Source organism: Lampetra fluviatilis, chromosome 40 (genome assembly GCF_964198595.1).
Source record: "Lampetra fluviatilis chromosome 40, kcLamFluv1.1, whole genome shotgun sequence".
NCBI classification, from domain to species: Eukaryota; Metazoa; Chordata; class Hyperoartia; order Petromyzontiformes; family Petromyzontidae; genus Lampetra; species Lampetra fluviatilis.
The window spans coordinates 7,384,388-7,406,093 of NC_136314.1; the positions used below are offsets into that span (position 1 = coordinate 7,384,388).

The following is a 21,706-nucleotide window of genomic DNA, read 5'->3' on the forward strand; positions in this document are numbered from 1 at the left end:
TTTATTTTTACCTATGTGACTTTACCGAAAAAACCTAAGAGTATGAATCATTGCAGTCACGAAAGCTTCAAATCTAGAATGTTTAACTGTTGTGTTAGCCGACTCTCTGTGTTTGTATTGCATTACATTTAGAAGTTCACTAGGTTTGTTTTCTCAAACTTCCTATTTCTCTCCCCCTGCCGTTTCCGTTTATTTCACTGCCCCCCCCCCCCCTCTATATAATGCCTCATAACAGAGGCTCTCTCTCTCTCTGTCTCTCTGTGTGTGTCTCTCTCTCTGTGTGTCTCTCCGTGTCTGTGTTTTGTCTCTCTCTCTCTCAAACTTCCAATTTCTCTCCCCCTGCCGTTTCCGTTTATTTCACTGCCCCCCCTCTATATAATGCCTCATAACAGAGGCGTTGTTCGGTCTCTCTCTCTGTCTCTCTGTGTGTCTCTCTCTGTCTCTCCGTGTCTATGTTTTGCCTCTCTCTCTCAAACTTCCAATTTCTCTCCCCCTGCCGTTTACTATTTATTCAAACTTCAGACTTAACTTCAAATGTAGCATTCTTTCACACCTGATGACGGTTGCTTGTGTTGCAATCCAAACGTGGTGTATTCGATTATTTCTTTTCTTTTCTTTCTACGTGACTTTACCCTAATATTTCATATTCTTAGTAGGTAAAAAATTAAGATGAATGAAAGTAAAATAAAATAAAATTCACGACGTATCACTTGATACAGCTATCGTGCTGTGACGGTTCCACCTGAAGACGGAAGCTTGTGTTGCCTCCGAAACGTGATTTTTATTTTATTTTACTTTTATTAATTTTAATTTTTTACCTACGTGACTTTACCGAAAAAACCTAAGAATATGAATCCTTGCAGTCACGAAAGCTTCAAACCTAGAATTTACCGTAAGAACCAAAGAGTAACCCTTGGAGGAGTTTGAGCTCCTCACTCCGTGACCGTGCTCCTCCTGTGAGCCACGATTTCAGCAAAAAAAACGTTTCGGAGCTCGGCATTTGTGCCTGACCTGGCTAACAAGCGCCATGACCTCGCCAGACGGCGGTGCACAGAACGAGGAAAACGATGCTGGAAGGTGACACTGACGGCTGCTCTGTGCTTCCAGTGTTCAGAGGCCTGCTTAAGGCGCGGCTCTGGCTGGAGCACGCATACCACACACATGTCGGTGATGTGCACGTCTTCTTCGAACGCTGGGGAGCCGGACAAGCCCCTCTCTGTACCAGCGTGGACGGCACCCTCGTGGTGTTCACCTTCTGAAGCGCTCGCTCGTCACCGTGGCGTGCGCGATGACCACCACCACCACAACCACCACCACGTGACTTTTCTTTCGTGTTGTGCGCGGTGCATTTAGCGCCACAGCGCGTGGATTTATAGCGTCTGTTTGTTTGCTGGTGACTTTGTGTGTTTCGAATCGAAATCGCCTCCAGTGCTGTTGCTGCTGGCGGCAATAAAAGTTGTTTTAAAAGTTAAAAGTTTTGTCGCTCCTTCTCGTCCTCCGATTTTGAACTCTCTCTGCCTGAAGGACTGTGCATGGCCGCTGAGATTCTCCCATTTAAAAAGAAACCAAAATTAATTCCAATCACGTGTTACGTAAACTAGAATTAGTTGTTTTTTCTATAGGGTCTGCTCCACCTTATAAAATAACATAAACTAGTAATTTAATATTGACAAATATTAACTCCTGTACTGGGATGAGCAACTAGCTTTCTTGCCCGTCCTAGGATAGGTGGATATTGCAGTAAATCTTAAATATTCAATAGAAAAATTGTTCAGCTCATGATTATTAATGAGGGCGGTGGTTGTCCCATGTGGAGTGACGTCACCCCTCATGGTTATTGTGGAGGGGTGCGGCATGTGGAGTGACGTCATCCGCTCATGATTATTAATGAGGGGAGGGGTGCGGCATGTGGAGTGCGCGACGAATATTAATGAAGGGGGGGGGCTCTTTTTGCAGTGACGTCACGCACGGATGTAACACTGCTGCGTAGACTTGTTTTTTACCGTCACTTTCTGCAAAGAAACGTCATACTTGAAGCGACTTTGCGTAATACATTATTAAATTCTGCACGACCTTCCTCTGCGTTCGTGTAAAAATCCACCCACTCATGAATATTAATGAGGGGGGGTGGGCCTCTCGTGTGGAGTGACGTCACGCGGAGGGGTGGGCCTCGTGTGGAGTGACGTCACGCGCGGGACGGACAGACATTTCAGTAAAATTTCTTGCTGTGGTTGTCACACCCGATGATGATTGCTTGTGTTGCAATCGAAACGTCGTGATTTGATTGCATTTTTTGTACTTTTTTTCCCTTTACCTCCGTGACTTTACCGAAAGAACCAGAGTATTTCTGGGTGATTATAGTAGGGGACAATGCTTGAGTAGGAGGTCGCACGTGGGCTCCGCACCCGGGTGCAGAGAGGAGGTGGAGGCAGTGGCTCTGTGGCTATTAAATCCCTCTCGTTCTTTTGTTGTCTTTTTAAATCCTTTATATTAAGTTCACTTGCTTGCTTGCTTAGGACCGTGCAAATCTTTCGGTCGTTTTTTAACCCACTTCCCGTGATCCAATCGAGCTGACATTTTCCACACAGACTCGTTGTGCGTGACAATTAATGTTCGTGAAATTTTTTTTCCAAAATTTTACACTTTTTAGGACAAAAATATTATATTTAATTACCAATTGCTTAATGCTGCCATGCAATCATCTGACCCATAGGTGGCAGCCATCTCAAGCCAGAGGACGAGAGGACTCTAGCCGCCACGCATATAAAGGATTTATAGTGAAAAACTTTGTTTTTACGGGTTATACTTGTTAAAAACTAAATCTACGAAGCGTGTAGCCCCTGAGCTAATCTACACGTATTGAACGCGCTCGTGTAAAGGTGGATTCGTGGATGATAAAAAAGGGGGATTTGAAGGCGGGACCCTGAGACTCGAAGCAGATCAGTGCGGATTGGGGGTGGGGGGGGGGGCACAGGCGAGTGCAATGGAATTCGCTGTATTGAACAGCGTTCGAGCCCCACAGACGACAACAGCCGTTGCGCTTGGTGGTTGCCCATCCGAGCACGGTGCGGGCTCAAGCAAGCCCTGCTGGGGGGTCCCGAGCTCTGACGCGACTGGGGGGGCATTCTGGGTGGTTTGGTTGTCGGCGCTTGTCATAAACCAGTGGAGGCAAAGCGCACGATACCCTTGCAGACGTAAACCACCATCGATTTGGCCACGTGGCCGACAAGCAATTGTCCAAAGCCGATTTAAATGTCTGCACGATTCGTATTTTATTAAAATCTGCGTATATATGTGCGTCTGTAATAATAACACGGTCATTTAGAATGTTGCATTGCCATTGTCGCACGAGAGACGGACATCCGCATTCGGGCTCGTGGGGGTTGTCGCGAACGAGCGAGGTGTTCGGGCTTCATCCGAGTGACTTCAGAGTTCGAGGCAGACCAAGGCTGCATGGAGATTCTTAATGACTCCCGTGTGCACCTGTGGCCACGGACTCCAAACCACGGACCCTCAAACTTCGAACTGCCCCAAATACTGTATACACGTAAAGGCTGGATGGCTGGTTGGATCTGAAATTCACCAACTTAAAAAGCAATTGCACGGCTAAATTATTTACCGATATATCTTGCATAGTTGCTGTTCATTGGGCACACGAAAAAACACAGTGATGATCGAGACTCTTGACTGAGCACCAAAGGAATAGTTATTGTTGATCCTTAACGACTCAAACGCTGAGAGCCAGACAAATGCCATCGCAAGGAATGTTAACATTCAGCACCAAATCCCGAGGCAGCTCAAGGAGCCACACGAACTCAGCACTGCGCCGAGTTGGATTTTCCATCCAACGCGGAGAGTGGCAAATCCACGTGCGGCTTTGAGTCCCAGAGGGGCACGGACTCGGATGGTTTCCTGGCAAACCGCGTTGAACGCGGCTCCGCCACGGCCACATCACTGTCTGGACTTGAGCTTCGATCGTTCACTCAGACCGCGCTTCGAATTCATCGCCCGCCCCAATTAATACTGCGGTGTAACAACCGTGATAATACTGCCAGCCGTCACCTTCACAGTAGACTTTAAAGATCCCAATGACGTCGTTCGCAAGAGTCGGTCACTCTGTGCCAGCGCCAGGGCACACATTTGAAAAATACAAGCGCAAATGACTCGACTGGATTACACAGAGCAATGATCGCTCCCTACAGCGGGAACTTGACACTCGGCGAGGTTTTCCTGGACAAACGAGCAGAAGAATATCCTGAGCGGCAGAGTGGTCAGCGCACTGCGTTACGAACCTTGCAACCCGAGTTTGAATCTCCCGGTTCCCGTAAACTTGCGTGGCCTAACCTTCTCCAGTTCTGACCTGCACATCTTTACCAAGCCGAGCACGGAATGCTGCGCGCTCGGGATTTCAGCACCCCCCCCCCCTCGGCCTCATGTCTTTGGCAGCTGCCCAAGCTCAGGCACTGAACCAGAACCACCGGAGTCACGCGTTTAAGCCTCAATCAGTCCCCAATAGTACTGCCAGGTTATGCGTAATCGCAGTTGACTTTTAAATCCCGTGGCGACTTCAATGGATAGCTGGGGCGACGCGGATTTGCGGCAGTCAGCACATCACGCGGAATTCTTGTGGATTGGACACGGAGGAGTAACGTGAAATTTAACTCTTGACACAGGAAAGCCTCTCTGCGTGTCTCCAGAACTCAACAGAGCTCTGCCGTTGAAATTTTCAGCTCCGATAGTTTCCCAGCATTCTCTCGTCGTCGTCGTTCTCCGCGAGGAAGCTGGAACGTGCGGACAAAGCACTCGCGTCCGAGAGAATACTTAAACTCGGCCCCCCCCCCGGACAGCCTGGCCAGACAACCTACTTTCTGCACTGCCTCCTGCAGGCAGCGGCAGCTGGGGTCTCGCGCGGCACCGTCGACGCGGCTTCAGCGTCGCGTTACCTCCGAGTGGTGATCGTGGCCCGATTGTCGATGTCGTGGCGAGGTTCGGGGAGGAGGGCGCAGTCAACCGAGTCGACGTCGTGCGGCCAACGTCGTGCGGCCTACGCCGCCACTTGACTCGCTGCGACTGCGGCCGCGTGCCGAGCTCCACGCTGCCGCACAACCAGAGGTCGCAACCGGGTACCCGATACCCGTACCCTACCCGATATCCGGCTACCCGTGCCCAGCCGGGTACTCGGAGGTCACGCGACGCTGGAGCCGCGTCGCCGGGTACGGGTACCCGTTTGCGACCCTGGTGCGGCCGGGTACGGGTACGGGTAGACCGTGAGTCACTGGTGAGTAACCGTTTGTCACTCATTTCGGGTAGGGTACAGGTAGGGAATCAAAACCCGTTTGCGACCTCTGCGCCCAACGCCCGTGCTTTTCCCCCTTTACAATATAATCATTTAATCACGTACAAACGAATCAAGTGGCACGTGCCAAGTAATCTAATCACAAATAGAAACGTGGAGCAATTATGCAAGTTTAAGGAACCTGCCCTGGCAATTGGCTTTACACCAACGCATTCATGGCGTGCGTTTACCCCAACGTAGAACTGCAAATGCAGGACGACCATGCCCTTGTGACCCACCGATCCTTGCCAGCAAGTGGTGGCACAATTCAATCATAGCGCGAGCCACCACCACCGTGACAGTAGTCACAAGCACCATCACGACATCAAAGAACAAACACGCAACCGAACCCTAACCCACCAGCACGGATCTCTTGGTGCTGGCTACGAAGATCGACGTTTTAAGTTCACATTATCATCGTCATCACCACGGCCACGGCTGGAGATTTAGAAACATTTCAGTGGCGGTGGGGGGTCCCCGGAATATGAAGCTCTTCACACAGGGCCCCCTACATTCATAATAAAAACATTCAATGTATTCTCCATGGTAAACGCAATGCCAATTGTCGGGTCCCAAGTGGGGGGGCGGTCGCCCCTATCAGCCCCCCGCCTATTGGATCCGCTGCTGGCCACCACCAACACCGCCACCGTCGCCACCACCACCGTCGCCACCGCCACCGTCACCACCGCCACCGTCGCCACCACCACCGTCGTCACCGTCGCCACCACCACCGTCGCCACCGTCACCACCACCACCACCATCGCTACCGCTATCACCACGAGGCTTCAGCTCGGCAGACCTCCCTGTTCAGGCTGGAGGGCTCGGGTTGGGGGGCCTGGGCTGGGGGGCCCTGGCTGGCTGCACGCGAGGCGAGGGGGGCGAGGGGGACGAGGGGGGCGCAGGGGGATGACGAACACGGAGACGTCGTCCGGGGATCCCTGGGGCCGCGTGGCCAAACGCACGAGAGCCACAGCCGCCCTCGTGAACCTGCACACACACGCACGTACGTACGTACACGCATACACACGCACGTACATACACAAATACACAAGTACATGCACACACACACACCACTAGCCCACACACACCACTAACCCACACACACCACTAGCACACACACACACACCACTAACCCACACACACCACTAACCCACACAAACCACTAGCACACACACACACAGACGCGTGGGTGAGCACGTGCGGTCACCGTGCCGACCTGCCGGGGTCGTGCGGCCGCGACGCCTTGAGCACGGAGCGGACGTGCGACGCCACCTCGTCCACGCCGAGTACGTCCCACAGCCCGTCCGTGCCCATCACCAGCACCTCGTCATCGTCGTCCTCCTCCTCATCGCCGGGGCCACCCTGCCACAGCTTGTGCACCATCACCTGCACGCGCGGACCAGCGGCGACCACGGCTCAGTCCCACCGCTCCGTCTCTCCTCCTGCTGCCGTGAAATCTGTACACATCCATTGTATCGGAGAGTCCTCGCTTCGATGCTTTTAGGATTCATTCGCTATTTATGTTTGTTCTGGCCAAACCTGCCCTCTGTAGAGCTGTACATGCAAAGGGAAATAATAAAATAATAAAAATAAAACATTATAAAATTCTCACGACGTTTCGGCCACAACACAAGCAGCCGTGCTCAGGTGAAGAACAGAGCTGTCGGAAAGACAGCGTCCTAATTAGAACGCTGTCTTTCCGACAGCTCTGTGTTGTGGCTATGTGTTGTGGCCGAAACGTCGTGAGAATTTTATATTGTATTTTTATTATTTTATTATTTCCCTTCTACGTGACTTTACCGAAAGATCCAAGAATATGAATCCCTGCAGTCACGAAAGCTTTAAATCGAAATTTAAACTGTACATGCAAGTTTTCCTCCTTTAAAAGCAGTGCATAGTACTGCATTGTTCAATGTACTACGAATACTGTACCAATGTTTTATTCTGATAGAGCAGCGTCATTCCTGCAAACCGCAGATCAAAACGGAGCCGCAGGAAGCCACAGACGAGAGGTGGGAAGGTAGCCAGAATCGTCACCAACGATTACCCAAGATCTGTGGTCCTATATTTGGATGTTTTGGTGATGCTGCATGGCAGTGTGTAGTCGTGCGTGGTTGGCGATGCTGCACGGCAGTATAGGCTGCTGCGCTACCGTACAGCATGACCATGCTGTGTGGTAGCATAGCAGGGTGGTGTAGGCTGCTGTGCTCTGGTGGAGGCCGTGCCTCCGGAGTACTGTTCAGGAAGGGTTTGATGCAGATGTCCGTGTCGTGCACCACGAGGTCGTGGTTCCCAAAGCCCCGCGTCACGCCGATCGTGCTGAACAGCCGAGCCTGAACACAGCATATGCGCCGGCGGTGTCAAGATTGGCCTCTGTGGAGGAGGAAGCTCGTGAAGGATGCTACTGGCGGTTGGAGGAAGTCGCCCTCGAGCGGAGGGCAGAGGAGCGAGGCTCACAATAACGAGCGGAGAGCCGGGCGGCTGAAACGCTGCTCGGTGGCGCAGTGGGGAGCACAGCTGCCGGTCGTCTCAGTCGACCCATGGGCACCTGAGTCTGTCCCGTGACCTCCTGCCAGCGAGCTTTCTCCACTTCACGTGTCCTCAACGTGCACCCGGCCTGGCACAAGCACTGTGGCGAACGGCGGCTGCTGTTTCTGTGCGTATAGATGTCATTACTTGTTGGCTGTGTATGTCAATCAACACTCTGGACAGCCTTGCGATGCTCTATCTGAAGGGATGGCCCTCCCAGTGGCGAGCAACTGATGAATGAAAATGAATCGAGACTCACCATTGGAACCTCATTTGCCAGTAAAAAATATGATAAATGTTTTTTTTTTGGTTTTTTGACCCTTTTATCTGGCAACAAAACTGACACCTTTTTTTACAAGGTGTAAATGCTTACCCCGAACTCTCATACTCTGATGGTGCATTGTCTTTGAGTTGTGCGCCTTTTGGCGTCATCTGGTCCAACACCATGTGAGACTAGGCTCTAAGGAAAGCTGTCTCGGGTGTGGACCAATCAGCTTCAAGGACAGTGCATACATTATCAGAGTTGTGTTTTTTGTTTGCATTATGACTGCAGGTATTGTGGTCTCTGCAAACATGACTCCATGTAAAAAAGGTGTCAGTTTTGTTGCCAGATAAAAGGGTAAAAACCAAATATCATATTTTTTACTGTCAAATGAGGTTCCAATGGTGTAAATGCTTACCCCGAGCTCTCATACTCTGATGGTGCGTTGTCTTTGAGTTGTGCGCCTTTTGGCGTCATCTGGTCCAACACCATGTGAGACTAGGCTCTAAGGAAAGCTGTCTCAGGTGTGGACCAATCAACTTCAAGGACAGTGCATACATTATCAAAGTTGTGTTTTTTGTTTGCATTATGACTGCAGGTATTGTGGTCTCTGCAATCATGACTCCTTGTAAAAAAGTTGTCTGAATCGAGACTGTGTCTGTGTCGACGTGTTGGACGGGCCGTGCGCTCGTTACGTGCCCAGGGGGCCACCCACCTGTTTCCCCATGCCGCTGATGAGCGGGAAGCGCAGGTCCTCCTCAGTAGCCGTCTTATAGCCCCTGCGGGAACACGGCCCGGCACATCCTCCGTCAGCCAGTGCCACTGGCAGCGGCATCCAACGGCCGTCCCGCGTCTCCCTTCCACAAAACTCCCCCGTCTCCCCCCTGCGTCTCCGTGTCTCCCTTTCACGTCTCTTCCTTGTCTCCCCGTGTCACCTACATCTACCCTGTGTCTCCCCTCGATATCACTCCACCTCTCCCTGGGTCTCCACTTCTTAAATCTCTCGTGGCCCACGTCTCCCTGGCATCACCTTTCCACGTCGCCTGGTGTCTCCGTCTGCGTCACTCCCCGCGTCCATACATCTCCCCCCGCGTGTGCCCCACCTCCCGTCCGTTTTCCTCTGCGTCTTCCTCTGCGTCCCCTCGTCCCCCCACCCTGTGCACCCCACCGTCTCTTTCTCTCCTCATGTCTCCCCTCCACGTGCGTCTCCCGCATTCCCACGTGACCTCCTGGCGTGTGAGGAGCCCAAGGCAGGGAGGGCAGTGGGAGCGGGGTGGAGGGAGGGGGGGCGACGAACCAGCCGGTCATGTGATGAGAGCGGTAGAGGACCCTCATGCCAAGGTCACGGCGTAGCACCCGGCACCCAAACTCCAGCGGCGTGAAGATCTCCTTCAGCAGCTCGGGGCGCTCACTCGCCTGGGTGACAGCAGCGTCAGAGACAGATCTGTCAGTCTATTGTCTAGAGACCCCGTCAGGAGGCCGGCCTGTCAGTCTATTGTCTAGAGACCCCATCAGAGACCGGTCTGTCAGTCTATTGTCTAGAGACCCCGTCAGGAGGCCGGTCTGTCAGTCTATTGTCTAGAGACCCCATCAGAGACCAGTCTGTCAGTCTATTGTCTAGAGACCCCGTCAGGAGGCCGGTCTGTCAGTCTATTGTCTAGAGACCCCATCAGAGACCAGTCTGTCAGTCTATTGTCTAGAGACCCCATCAGAGATCGGGCCGTCAGTCTATTGTCTAGAGACCCCGTCAGAGACAGGTCTGTCAGTCTATTGTCTAGAGACCCCATCAGAGACCGGTCTGTCAGTCTATTGTCTAGAGACCCCGTCAGGAGGCCGGTCTGTCAGTCTATTGTCTAGAGACCCCATCAGAGACCAGTCTGTCAGTCTATTGTCTAGAGACCCCGTCAGGAGGCCGGTCTGTCAGTCTATTGTCTAGAGACCCCATCAGAGACCAGTCTGTCAGTCTATTGTCTAGAGACCCCATCAGAGATCGGGCCGTCAGTCTATTGTCTAGAGACCCCGTCAGAGACAGGTCTGTCAGTCTATTGTCTAGAGACCCCGTCAGAGACCGGGCTGTCAGTCTATTGTCTAGAGACCCCATCAGAGACCGGGCTATCAGTCTATTGTCTAGAGACCCCATCAGAGACCGGTCTATCAGTCTATTGTCTAGAGACCCCATCAGAGACCAGTCTGTCAGTCTATTGTCTAGAGACCCCATCAGAGACCAGTCTGTCAGTCTATTGTCTAGAGACCCCGTCAGGAGGCCGGCCTGTCAGTCTATTGTCTAGAGACCCCATCAGAGACCGGTCTATCAGTCTATTGTCTAGAGACCCCGTCAGGAGGCCGGCCTGTCAGTCTATTGTCTAGAGACCCCATCAGAGACCAGTCTGTCAGTCTATTGTCTAGAGACCCCGTTAGAGACAGGTCTGTCAGTCTATTGTCTAGAGACCCCATCAGAGACCAGTCTGTCAGTCTATTGTCTAGAGACCCCGTCAGAGACAGGTCTGTCAGTCTATTGTCTAGAGACCCCATCAGAGACCAGTCTGTCAGTCTATTGTCTAGAGACCCCGTCAGAGACCGGTCTATCAGTCTATTGTCTAGAGACCCCGTCAGGAGGCCGGCCTGTCAGTCTATTGTCTAGAGACCCCATCAGAGACCAGTCTGTCAGTCTATTGTCTAGAGACCCGTTAGAGACAGGTCTGTCAGTCTATTGTCTAGAGACCCCATCAGAGACCGGTCTATCAGTCTATTGTCTAGAGACCCCGTCAGGAGGCCGGCCTGTCAGTCTATTGTCTAGAGACCCCGTCAGGAGGCCGGCCTGTCAGTCTATTGTCTAGAGACCCCATCAGAGACCGGTCTGTCAGTCTATTGTCTAGAGACCCCATCAGAGACCAGTCTGTCAGTCTATTGTCTAGAGACCCCGTCAGAGACAGGTCTGTCAGTCTATTGTCTAGAGACCCCATCAGAGGCCGGGCTGTCAGTCTATTGTCTAGAGACCCCATCAGAGGCCGGGCTGTCAGCTTCATTGTCGAGAGACCCAATCGGAACCCAGGTAAATGGGTGACAGTATGAGTGGGAGCCAAGTGAACACGCGTGGCAAGACGGTTACCAGCCGTTGCAGACGCTGCCTCTCTGTCGTGGGAGTGAATTCATGCGACATGGGGATGACGTCCCGGGCCCTCACGATGATAGCCCTGCACCCCACACACGCACGGCGCGCGCTTTCTCTCCGCCACCGCCACACGAGGGCCCCCGCGCGAGGTCGCACCCTCGCGATCGGGTGCCCGCAGGCCGTCACCCGCCGGTCGGGTCGTGGGAACGAGCGGCCTGTGGGTCCGGGTCGAGCGTCAAAACGTTCGAACCGCGCAGCAGCGGAGGACAAGATAAGCGGTGGCACTCCTTCCGAGCCTGTGGTGGACATCTCACGTCACCACCGCACGCTGCTGGACAATTACTGGGGGACCCACAAAGTGGTGCTTTAGTTGAGTGCTCTCCTAGACACTCTGCGAGTTCGAGGCAGCAAGAGGGTGGGAGTGCTCCAAGCACCGAGGACAACCATCTTTGTCTTACCAGTGCTGATATCCAACTAACCCTGAGCCTACACACACACACATGTAAACAAGACAAAGATCCCACGTATAGCCTTGACAGACTGTAGGGGCAAGTGCTGCTAGCGAGCACCTATGAAGGCCGGCACGGCACACGAAGGGGTGGGTGGCCAACACCACGCCCGGCCGCCTTTGTCTCCCTAGCGGCGATGTTTACACATCACACTAGGTACTCATTTGAGGCTGAGTCGACATAGGGGAGGCCCAGGACCGGTTCAGATAATCGTCACTTGTGTTGGCCGTGAGCGGGAATCGAACCCGGGTCGCTAGGTTTGTAGCACAGCGCGCTAACCGCTACAATACCGCTCCCCACACGTGTACACACACACACACGCACACACACACGTATACACACGTGCACACACACACACCCTTACAACAATAACCGCTATTCGCCACTAAGTGGTGGTGACGTCACCACGGCGCTTGTGCCTGGCTATGTGCACGTTAAGGCCATGCAAAGTATCGAACGCCTGCTGACAGGAGGTCGAGCTCTGGTCGGGTGCGAGGGGCTGGTAACCCCTCCACCTTCAACCCAAGTACCACTAAACCACGTGAAAAAAAATCACACACTTACACACGCACACATACACACTTACGCACAACAACTGTCATTCGCCACTAAGTGGCGGTGACGTCACCACGACGCTTACGCACACACACTTACACACATACACACACATACACACACACATACACACTTACACACATACACACTTACACATACGCACACACATACACACATACACACTTACACACACGCACACACATACACACTTACACACACGCACACACATACACACACCGGCTGTCCCCAGCGTTGGCCACGTAGAGGTGGCCCAGTGCACACAGCGCCACCATCGCAGTGCAGCCACCGCGCAGGTCGAACGACACGCGCTCCCTCTCGATCTGTCGGTCCTGCACGCGGGGGAACAGGGAGGGGATAGGGGGAGAGGGGAGAAGGAGGGAGGGATTACAAAACTGATTGGTGAGATTCTCCAGTAAGAACTTACACCATAACACAACAAAAAAGCCACAAAATCTAGCACAATCGTTTTAAGTGGGTTTGCGAGGCAAATGTAAGAGTTGCACGATTTTGAAACAGGGCCCACATCTTTCAAGGCTACTGTAAATGGTATGGCGGGGGTGAGCAGCACCGGCGCCGATTAGGCGAAGTACGGGACGTGACTCAAGACACACCGAGTAGCCGCGCACAGCTCCATCACCAAACATCCACACCCCTCGCCCTAGCACGTCTACGTGCGCCATCGCCACCCCGCTGCTTAAACGGCAGAGGTCGCAACCGGGTACCCGATACCCGCACCCTACCTGATACCCGTACCCGGCCGGTTACGGGTACGGATAGCCGTTTGCGACCCTGGTGCGGCCGGGTACGGGTATGGGTAGGCCGTTAGTCACTGGTGAGTAACCGTTTGTCACTCATTTCGGGTAGGGTACGGGTACGGGTAGGATACGGCTACCTGTACCCGGCCGGGTACGGGTACAGGTAAGGAATCAAAACCCTATGGTGTCAGTTTTGTTGCCAGATAGAAGGGTAAAAAACCAATTATCGAATCAAAACCCGTTTGCGACCTCTGTTAAACGGTGGCAACGGCGGTGTGGAGACGGACCGGGTCAAACTCGCGACCTTCCCACGGGAACCCGCGCGCTCCGCCCTCGAGCGCCGCCCGGCCTCACCCACCATCTCGAGGAAGGCGCTCTCGATGGCGCCCACGACGATCTCGCCGCGCGACACGGCGCGCCCGTGCCGCAGGCGCGCGGGCTCGGCCGGCGGCAGCGGCGCGTTGGGCGCGGCGACGGCGAACGGCGCGGGGCCATCGGCCGCCAGGACCGGCGCCACCGTCTGCAGCGCTTGGCGCAGGAGGTGGTGCAGCGTGTGGGCCGCCGTGAGGGCCACGGCCGGACCGCCGTGCCCGTCAAAGAGCGCCCAGTAGGGCAGCGCCTCCCCCACTGCGCCTGCCGGGCACGCGCGCGTCAGAGATGTGCGATACGCGAGCGAGCGATGCGTGTGACGTGGGCGATGTACGAGTGATGCGAGTATGAACGGCGCTTGTCAGCGGTGCCTGCTTGAGCGTCGCCTGTGTTGTCGGCACCTGTGAATGAGCTAACTGCTGCACCTCTGCGATTTTCCAACACCACAGTTCCAGGGTTCTCCACGTCCTCGTTCGAAATGTTCCTGGGAGTTTTAGAATCGCGGTCCACGCCGCTCCCCAGAGCGTCGTGGGAGACCATCTCGAAGTCATCGTGCAGAAGGAGCTCGGCGTCAGGAGGTTGGTGGCAGACACGGCCCGGTGGCGACAAAGCCTCAGCCTTGTCTAGGAGAGCCGTGACCGCGCCGGCGGCTGCCTGGACACGGCCCGTGGGGTGTGAGAGGGAGAGAGTGGTGTTAGGGAGAATTAGAGTGTGACAATGCCCCTTTAAAACACCGAGTGGAATTCTTTGCCAAGATCGATTCATGAATTAAATTCTGACCTCAAATCGTGGCACTTTATCGAGTCGAACTGAGTGGGTGAACCGTTACATTTTGGCTCTGGCAATTTCCACTGAGCCCTGACCACTGAACACTCACCGTTGAAGATGCGTAAACCTGTACCCGGCTTGCCGCTCAATTCCCAAACCACTAAACTCGCACCGACTTGCGAGAGCCCAACAGCAACCGTCTGATGACCTGGCACCCATCATGGGAATGTGGAATGGCCACCACCGACTAAGGGCAGCTAAAGGAGATGAGCGCCGCTCCACATTCGTGCGAGAATAGACTCTGACTTCAACGTTTCGTTTTTACTATGATCCACATTGCCCAAAGCATGCTCACGCACGCACGCACACCTGTGGTCAGGCGCAGTGCGTGGGAAGCCATTCTTAACCAGCTGCTCGTTTCCCATCGTTTGTCACGTCTCCTTTGTTTGTCGATTACGATGTTTTTACACGCTTTTATTTAACTCACTCAGTCTGTTGTATCCTCAAAAAAGAAATCTTGTAACTCAATTTTTACCCACTTCCAAATTTGCTATCGACTGCTAACTTGAAATAGCAATGTCATACTGATGACAATACTATATTCTACCATACAAAATCCAAAACATATATTTTTTAACATTTTACACGCTTTTATTTAACCTACTCTGTGTGTTGTCGTATCCTAAAATCGTGTAACTCAATTTCAACCGTATTCCCAATGTCGTATCGACTGCAAACTTGGTATAGCTATGTCATACTGATGACAATACTATATTCTATCATTGAAAATTTAAAATAAATATTTTAAACGTTTACGGCTATAATTGTCGATGCTCAACTCACGTTGCCTGTAAATCACCACGTGGTCCCTGACGTCACGGCAAGCTACGGGGAGCCATGCCGAGGGGCGGGGGATGTGGAAGGAGGGGAGGGGCGATGGGGGAAGGGGGCAGGGGGATGGGCAGCTCGGACAGTACATTTCATTAAAGCGTGTTTTTTAAAAAGTATTTTTTTATATTTTAATAGTTGGTAAACTGTCAGTGCCAGTGATGTAATGTCGAGTCTCGTCCACTTGTGGTCACAACCTCCGCCCTTTGGGGTTCTCACCATGCCTCACGAGACCTCGTGCTCAACGGTGGAAGCTCCAACTCTCTCCACGGGAGAAACTACGGAAATGAACCACTGATTATAATCTGTCTGTACGGCATCTCGTACGTATGTGTGTATCTCAGCCGAACTGGTAATGATACAGAACCAGAAATCTCTGAACCGCGCGGAAGTGGATCCATCAAAGCTGGCAATTCTCCTTTCCCAGGGTTTGCCGACATGCTTCTGAACTGCAGGGCTAATAGATAAGTGGAAGTCACACCAGTTCCCTTTTCACTCACAATGCACGCGGGCCATGTGATTCAACTCATATAACGATGTGTTTGGTCTGCGGAATTATCTCCGAGCCTCAGGAGTTGTTTTCAGGAGAGTCCTGCTCTACTGTGGATGTTTGAGCACAGTTACATTGCAAGAAAGGTTTAATGTGTGGAGACCAATATTATCCATAAGAGGTGTTTGGGTTGGATCGCGTGAATATAAATGTGTCGTTAAACCCGCCACACAGCCAATTAGTAAGGTTTGTCACGTAAAGAACAGTGCCAATTTGTGACTAATACAGCATACCAGTGTGTTGGAGAGTAAACCCACAACATTTACAATTCAAGTACAACGTCTCGCCAGCAATTACAACTAGCATCATCAGGCGACAGCCAACTCTGGCTGTGGCCTGATGATGATCGTTGTAATTACTGGCTAAACTTCATACTCAAGTTGTAAATGTTGTGGGTTTACTCTCCAATGTTGTGGGTTTACTCTCCAATGCACCGGTGTGCTGTACTAGTAATGAATTTGCACGTTTTGTTTACGTGAATGAACGTACTAACCGGCTGTGTCGGGTGGTGGCGGGTTTAACGACACATATTCATCTTCTTGGTTCTTTCGGTAAAGTCACGTAGAAGGGAAATAATAAAATAATAAAACAAAACATAATAAAGTAATAAAATATAATAAAATATTATAAAATAATATAAGAATATAATATAATAACATTTTTTTTATTTCCCTTCTGCGTGACTTTACCGAAAGAACCAAGAAGATGAATCCCTGCAGTCACGAAAGCTTTAAATCGAGACACATATTTACTCGATCTAACCCAAAAGCCTCGATTGTGTAGACAGACTGGAGAACGCAGATAGAACCTCCCACTCACTCCACGGCATGACACTCAAGGGCCCACGAGGTCAGGTTCACAACCCACTTGCTGTACTGCTTCTCCAGGCTATCCCAAAGCCCAGTAGTATTTGAGAGTTTCACTAAACTATATGCTCCACCGACGGCTGAAAAATCGCACGGAGCTTTTGAAACTCGTAAAACATGCCGGGCTGCAGAGTGGCCAACATATGGCAGTACAGTAAGTGGGTTAGAATCTGTCTGTTGCAGACTTTTTAGTGTTATACCCAGTGAACACAAGTCCCTCCCATGCAAATCATTAAGGACAAAATGAATTGGCCAAACATCCAAAATGTGGGACACAGAGCTAAAGATTTAATGTGACGCTTTTCCAGATAAAAAAAAATCAGTGGCACAGTGTAGTGTTTAAATTTCGATTTAAAGCTTTCATGACTGCAGGAATTCATCTTCTTTCTTCTTTCGGTAAAGTCACGGAACTTTACCGAAAGAACCAAGAAGAAAAAGTGTAGTGTTTGTTTAGTTTAACACGTAGGCTTTCGCGACCAATATTATCCATAAGAGTTTTTTTGGGTTAGATCGCTATTTTCACATTTCGATTTAAAGCTTTCGTGACTGCAGGGATTCATCTTCTTGGTTCTTTCGGTAAAGTCACGTAGAAGGGAAATAATAAAATAAGATAAATAAAACATTATTTTATTATTTCCTTTCTACGTGACTTTACCGAAAGAACCAATAAGATATTTTCACATTACCTGGCTCCCCAGCCGTGACGATGTGTGTAGGGGTCCGTCCGTGTGGGCTGTGGGCGGCCACTCCAGTGGCAGCATGAGGCAGGCTGCCTGGTCCTCGTTGCACCGGCTCTTGTTGTGGTTCGTGGCCCTTGACACGCGTGCGGACAGAAGCTTAACACGCGGATACCAGTGGACAATGCCGGGACCGGTGGCGAGTTACCGTCGACTGGCGCACTACATTCCTAGACCCGACAATTCCATTGCTCTATGAGACATCTCCTTTACCAGTGGCAAAATATAGTAGGTTTTTACCCTTTCAACTGGTACAAAAACTGACACCTTTATACAATGGATCATGTTTGCGCCTTTTGGCGTTATCTGGTCCAACACCAATGGAGACTGGGCTCTAAGAAAAGCTGTCTCGGGTGTGGACCAATCAACTTCAAGGGCAGTGCATATCATTATCATCATCGGAGTTGTTTCTTTTTGTTTGCATTTTGACTGCTTGTGTTGTGGTTATTGCAAACATGATCCCTTGTATAAAGGTGTCAGTTTTTGTACCAGTTGAAAGGGTAAAAACCTACTACTATAATTCCATTGCTGTTTGTGATGCACAACAAATCCTGGGGGTCAACCGCGTTTGATTTCCCCCAAAGCTCATTTGGCATAGCCAAACCTCCACAACTCACTCGACATAACCGCACTCCCACGACTCACTCGGCATAACCGCGCACCCCTACGACTCACTCAGCATAGCCGCACCCCCAAGGCAAGCCCGCCGCACCGGGGCGCACAGCCCGCACCACCGAGCAACCGTCCGGCTGCGTTTCCTGCTGCTGTTGCAGCTGCTGCTGTTGCTGCTGCTCGTGTAGCTCCCGTTGCTGCTTTCCGTGCGGAGGTTGCTGTTCTTGCTCCTCCTGCTGCTTCTCCTGCCTCTGCTCCCCCAGGTGCTGGCATTGCTCCTCCACCTGCTGCTGTTGTTGCTGCTGCTGCATCTGCTGCAGCTCGACCTGCTGCTTCTCCTCTCCCTCCTGCTGCGTCCGATGCTGCTGCTGCGGCTGTGGGTCCTGCCGCTGCTCTGCGGGCAGCACGAAGGCAGGCCGGTTTGATGGGTAGCGCTGCGGCAGCGCTCCGTAGTCGGGCCGGCTCTGGTTTCGCAACCCCTGACCCGTCGGCTTTCCCTCCCGGCCGGGTTCTGCTCCGTCACCAGGTCCCGGTTCGACTCCAGTCCCGGCTCGCGGACTCCGCGTGCCGCTCCGGTGCAGATACTGCGCGGCCATCCGAGACACGTGCTCCTGGAGGCTACTCAACATTGCCGCGGCTCGCTTGGCAGCTACGGCTACGACTGACGTGGCCGCTGCTGTCACGGTTATAGCGGCGACGTCGACTAGAACTCGAGCTATAAGTCCATGGTGGCGTCTTCACGGGACTCCTGCGACGATCTTGATCTGTGCGACAGTTTGAAGAGAAATGATCACAGGCAATGTGAGCGCAGGCAACACGACGGGCGGTGAAACGCAGGCGAAGAATCCTCTTATCCGCGATATGGACGGCCCAAATGGTAGATCCGATTAATTGTACTAATTGTAAGTAATAGGGCCGCAAATAATAGTTTTGAAGGGCTTTTCAGCTGCCACGGTTAATTGGGGTTGTAGGTAATAGGGGTTGCGGATAATAGGGGTTGCAGACAATAGGGCCTGCAGGTAATAGGGGTTGTAGGTAATAAGGGTTGCAGATAATAGGGGTTCCAGATCATAGGGCCTGCAGGTAATAGGGGTTGTAGGTAATAGGGGTTGCAGACAATAGGGCCTGCAGGTAATAGGGGTTGTAGGTAATAGGGGTTGCAGATAATAGGGGTTCCAGATCATAGGACCTGCAGGTAATAGGGGTTGTAGGTAATAGGGGTTGTAGGTAATAGGGGTTTCAGACAATAGGGCCTGCAGGTAATAGGGGTTGTAGGTAATAGGGGTTGCAGATAATAGGGGTTCCAGATCATAGGGCCTGCAGGTAATAGGGGTTGTAGGTAATAGGGGTTGCAGACAATAGGGCCTGCAGGTAATAGGGGTTGTAGGTAATAGGGGTTGTAGGTAATAGGGGTTTCCAGGTAGTAGGGTCGCGGTTCGAGGAGCTCTCACGCAGTGTAAACAACATCGGTAGCAGGAAGGGAAGCATGTACTGTACAAGTCATTTCTAAAAAAACAAAACCCCAATGCTGTCGCTACCACAAGTCAACAACACAGCAGTCAATACAACCCCCACAACGTAGACAAACCACATGGGATGGCTTACAGCAGTAGACACCAACAGCGACTCCTGGATTACCAATGGCTGTGGACAACATAGGCAGCAGCAGCAGCTGTACAGTCGGCGTACATTCATAAAAGCAACGGCACTCAATAGTGACACACATTAAGGTCACGCAGTTCGGGGTAGTCAGCAAGGGGACAACCATAACACAGAGACGGCAACAATAAACACCAAGCCATTGTAACAGCAGCCGCAGCAACAGCAGCCAACAGCAACAACAGCAGCAGCAACAACAGCAGCAACAACAGCAGTCACAGCAGCAACAGCAGCAGCAGTAACAGCAGCAACAGCAGTAACAGCAGCAGCAGTAGTCACAGCAACATCAGCGGTAGCAACATCAGCAGCCGTAGCAGCAGCAGCCGCAGAAACATCAACAACAGCAACAACAGCAGCAACAGCAGTCACAGCAGCAGCAGCAACAACAGCAGCGGTAGCAACAACAGCAACAACAGCAGTAACAGCAGTAGCAGCAGTCACAGCAACAACAACAGCAGCAACAGCAGCCGCAGCAACATCAACAACCGTAGCCCTGTGGTTTATTGGGCAGGAAGCTCCACACACACACAGCAAGTGGACAACAGCAGAGACAGCTGCACCTGAAGCAGGGACAGCTGCACCTGAAGCAGGGACAGCGACACAGCAGCTCACCACCTACACAGCTCGTCACCTGCACTGATCGTCACCTGCACTGGGCGAGTGCCCCATCATCATCATCACCATCACGAGCTCAGTGCGGAACTTACCGAGACAAGATCAGGAGGAAGCAGCAGCAGCAGCAGCGGCACTTGGGATCAGCTGATGCGAGTACAGTGCAGCCTGTAACAGATACAGCCTGTAACTAATACATACAGCGTGTAACTAACACAGCATGCAACAGACACAGCGTGTAGCTGGTACAGCTTGTAGTTGATACAGCTTGTAGCTGGTACAGCATGCAACAGGTACAGCTTGTAGTTGATACAGCTTGTAGTTGATACAGCCTGCGACTGGTACAGCTTGTAGTTGAATCGGCAGAGTTTGTAATCGCTACAGTCGAAAACCGACAAGAGGAGTCGATGCAGTCCGCGACGACGAATTTCGAGGGGGGCCCCTGGGGCGAGTTTCGAGGGGGGCCCCTGGGGCGAGTTTCGAGGGGGGCCCTTGGGGCGAGTTTCGAGGGGAGCCCTTGGGGCGACTGCGCGAGTCGAAGCCCCCGGGCACTGAGCTCGCCACTTCCTGCAGTGACCCGACTATAGAGACAAAGACAAAGCTCCCCCGTGTAGCCTTCACAGACAAGTCCCGGGGGGGAAGGGGGGCTAACACCGCGCCCGGCCGCCGATTTAAGGCTGAGTCGACCTAGGGGAGAGGCACAGGGCCGGTTCTGAACGGTTATAATTGGCGGTGAGCGGGAATCGAACTCGGATGGCCGGGTTCGTCGTCTCGTGCGCTAACCACTGCGCCACCGCTCCTCCACTGACAACCTTGAGTTCAGGGTACGGGTACCCGTTTGCGACCCTGGTGCGGCCGGGTACGGGTACGGGTAGGCCGTGAGTCACTGGTGAGTCACCGTTTGTCACTCATTTCCCAACGTCTTGTCTCTTCTCACAATTCAAGTTCCTAGAATCAACCCACCCGCGCCTGCAACATGGCTTCATCCCAGAGGTCGCAATCGGGTACCCGATACCCGTACCATACCCGTACCCGGCCGGGTACGGGTAGCCGGGTATCGGGTAGGGTACGGGTACCCATTTGCGACCCTGGTGCGGCCGGGTACGGGTAAGGAATCAAAACCCGTTTGCGACCTCCGCATCGCTGGCACCAAACATCGGCAAGTCCACTCAGCTTGACACCCTCACCTACCACACCCTCCCCTACCACACCATCCCATCTCGAGCCGTGCCAGGGCCGCTTCGCCCCCCCCGCCTCTATCCGGCCAAACAGAATCTGCACCGTGGGGCAACATCCACGTCTTTCAGGACGTGTGAGCTCCTCCTCCTCATTACACAACGCAGCGTCAATCCGTGCCAACGCTCTGTCCTCCCCACTCTCGCTCCCTCCTCCACGTGTCAAGAGTCCCCAAGTTGTAGACCACGTGGGGCTTGTTGTGTCGTAGACATTGGTTTCTGCGGGGCTTAGACCACGGGGTCGTCAACAGGAATAACAAGAAGTGTAATTGTATTATTGGTTCTTTCGGTAAAGTCACGCAGAAGGGACATAATAAATTAATATAAATATA

At 52.4% G+C, this 21,706-nt stretch overlaps 1 protein-coding gene across 3 annotated transcripts; it reads right to left on the bottom strand.

The window, feature by feature from the left end:
• Positions 1-3,253: 3,253 nt before the first annotated feature.
• On the bottom strand, positions 3,254-21,100 carry LOC144946184 (protein phosphatase 1H-like). 3 transcript variants are annotated; one of them, XM_078875009.1, is made up of 12 exons: positions 20,235-21,100; positions 17,932-18,632; positions 17,206-17,332; positions 13,849-14,101; positions 13,437-13,711; positions 12,540-12,652; positions 11,236-11,320; positions 9,424-9,542; positions 8,842-8,905; positions 7,561-7,668; positions 6,552-6,721; positions 3,254-6,322 (listed from the first exon to the last, which is right to left on the bottom strand). In XM_078875009.1, exons 2-12 carry the CDS (start codon positions 18,495-18,497, stop codon positions 6,121-6,123), a joined length of 2,082 nt encoding a protein of 693 aa, XP_078731135.1. In that variant the 5' UTR covers positions 18,498-18,632; positions 20,235-21,100; the 3' UTR covers positions 3,254-6,120. The 3 variants fall into 3 exon arrangements, with proteins under 3 accessions (XP_078731135.1, XP_078731137.1, XP_078731136.1); XM_078875011.1 differs by lacking the exon at positions 20,235-21,100 and adding an exon at positions 20,159-20,176; XM_078875010.1 differs by lacking the exon at positions 20,235-21,100 and adding an exon at positions 20,088-20,105.
• Positions 21,101-21,706: the final 606 nt, after the last annotated feature.

What these genes read in the sequence shown, in the direction of transcription:
- LOC144946184 (XM_078875009.1), bottom strand. Translation starts at nt 18,497, where the DNA reads ATGTTGAGTAGCCTCCAGGAGCACGTGTCTCGGATGGCCGCGCAGTAT. An exon ending in GGCAGCGTCTGCAACGGCTG is followed by an intron (nt 9,543 to 11,235) that starts GTAACCGTCTTG and finishes GCTGTCACCCAG; the next exon opens with GCGAGTGAGCGCCCCGAGCT. An exon ending in TCAGCGGCATGGGGAAACAG is followed by an intron (nt 7,669 to 8,841) that starts GTGGGTGGCCCC and finishes TGCTGTGTTCAG; the next exon opens with GCTCGGCTGTTCAGCACGAT.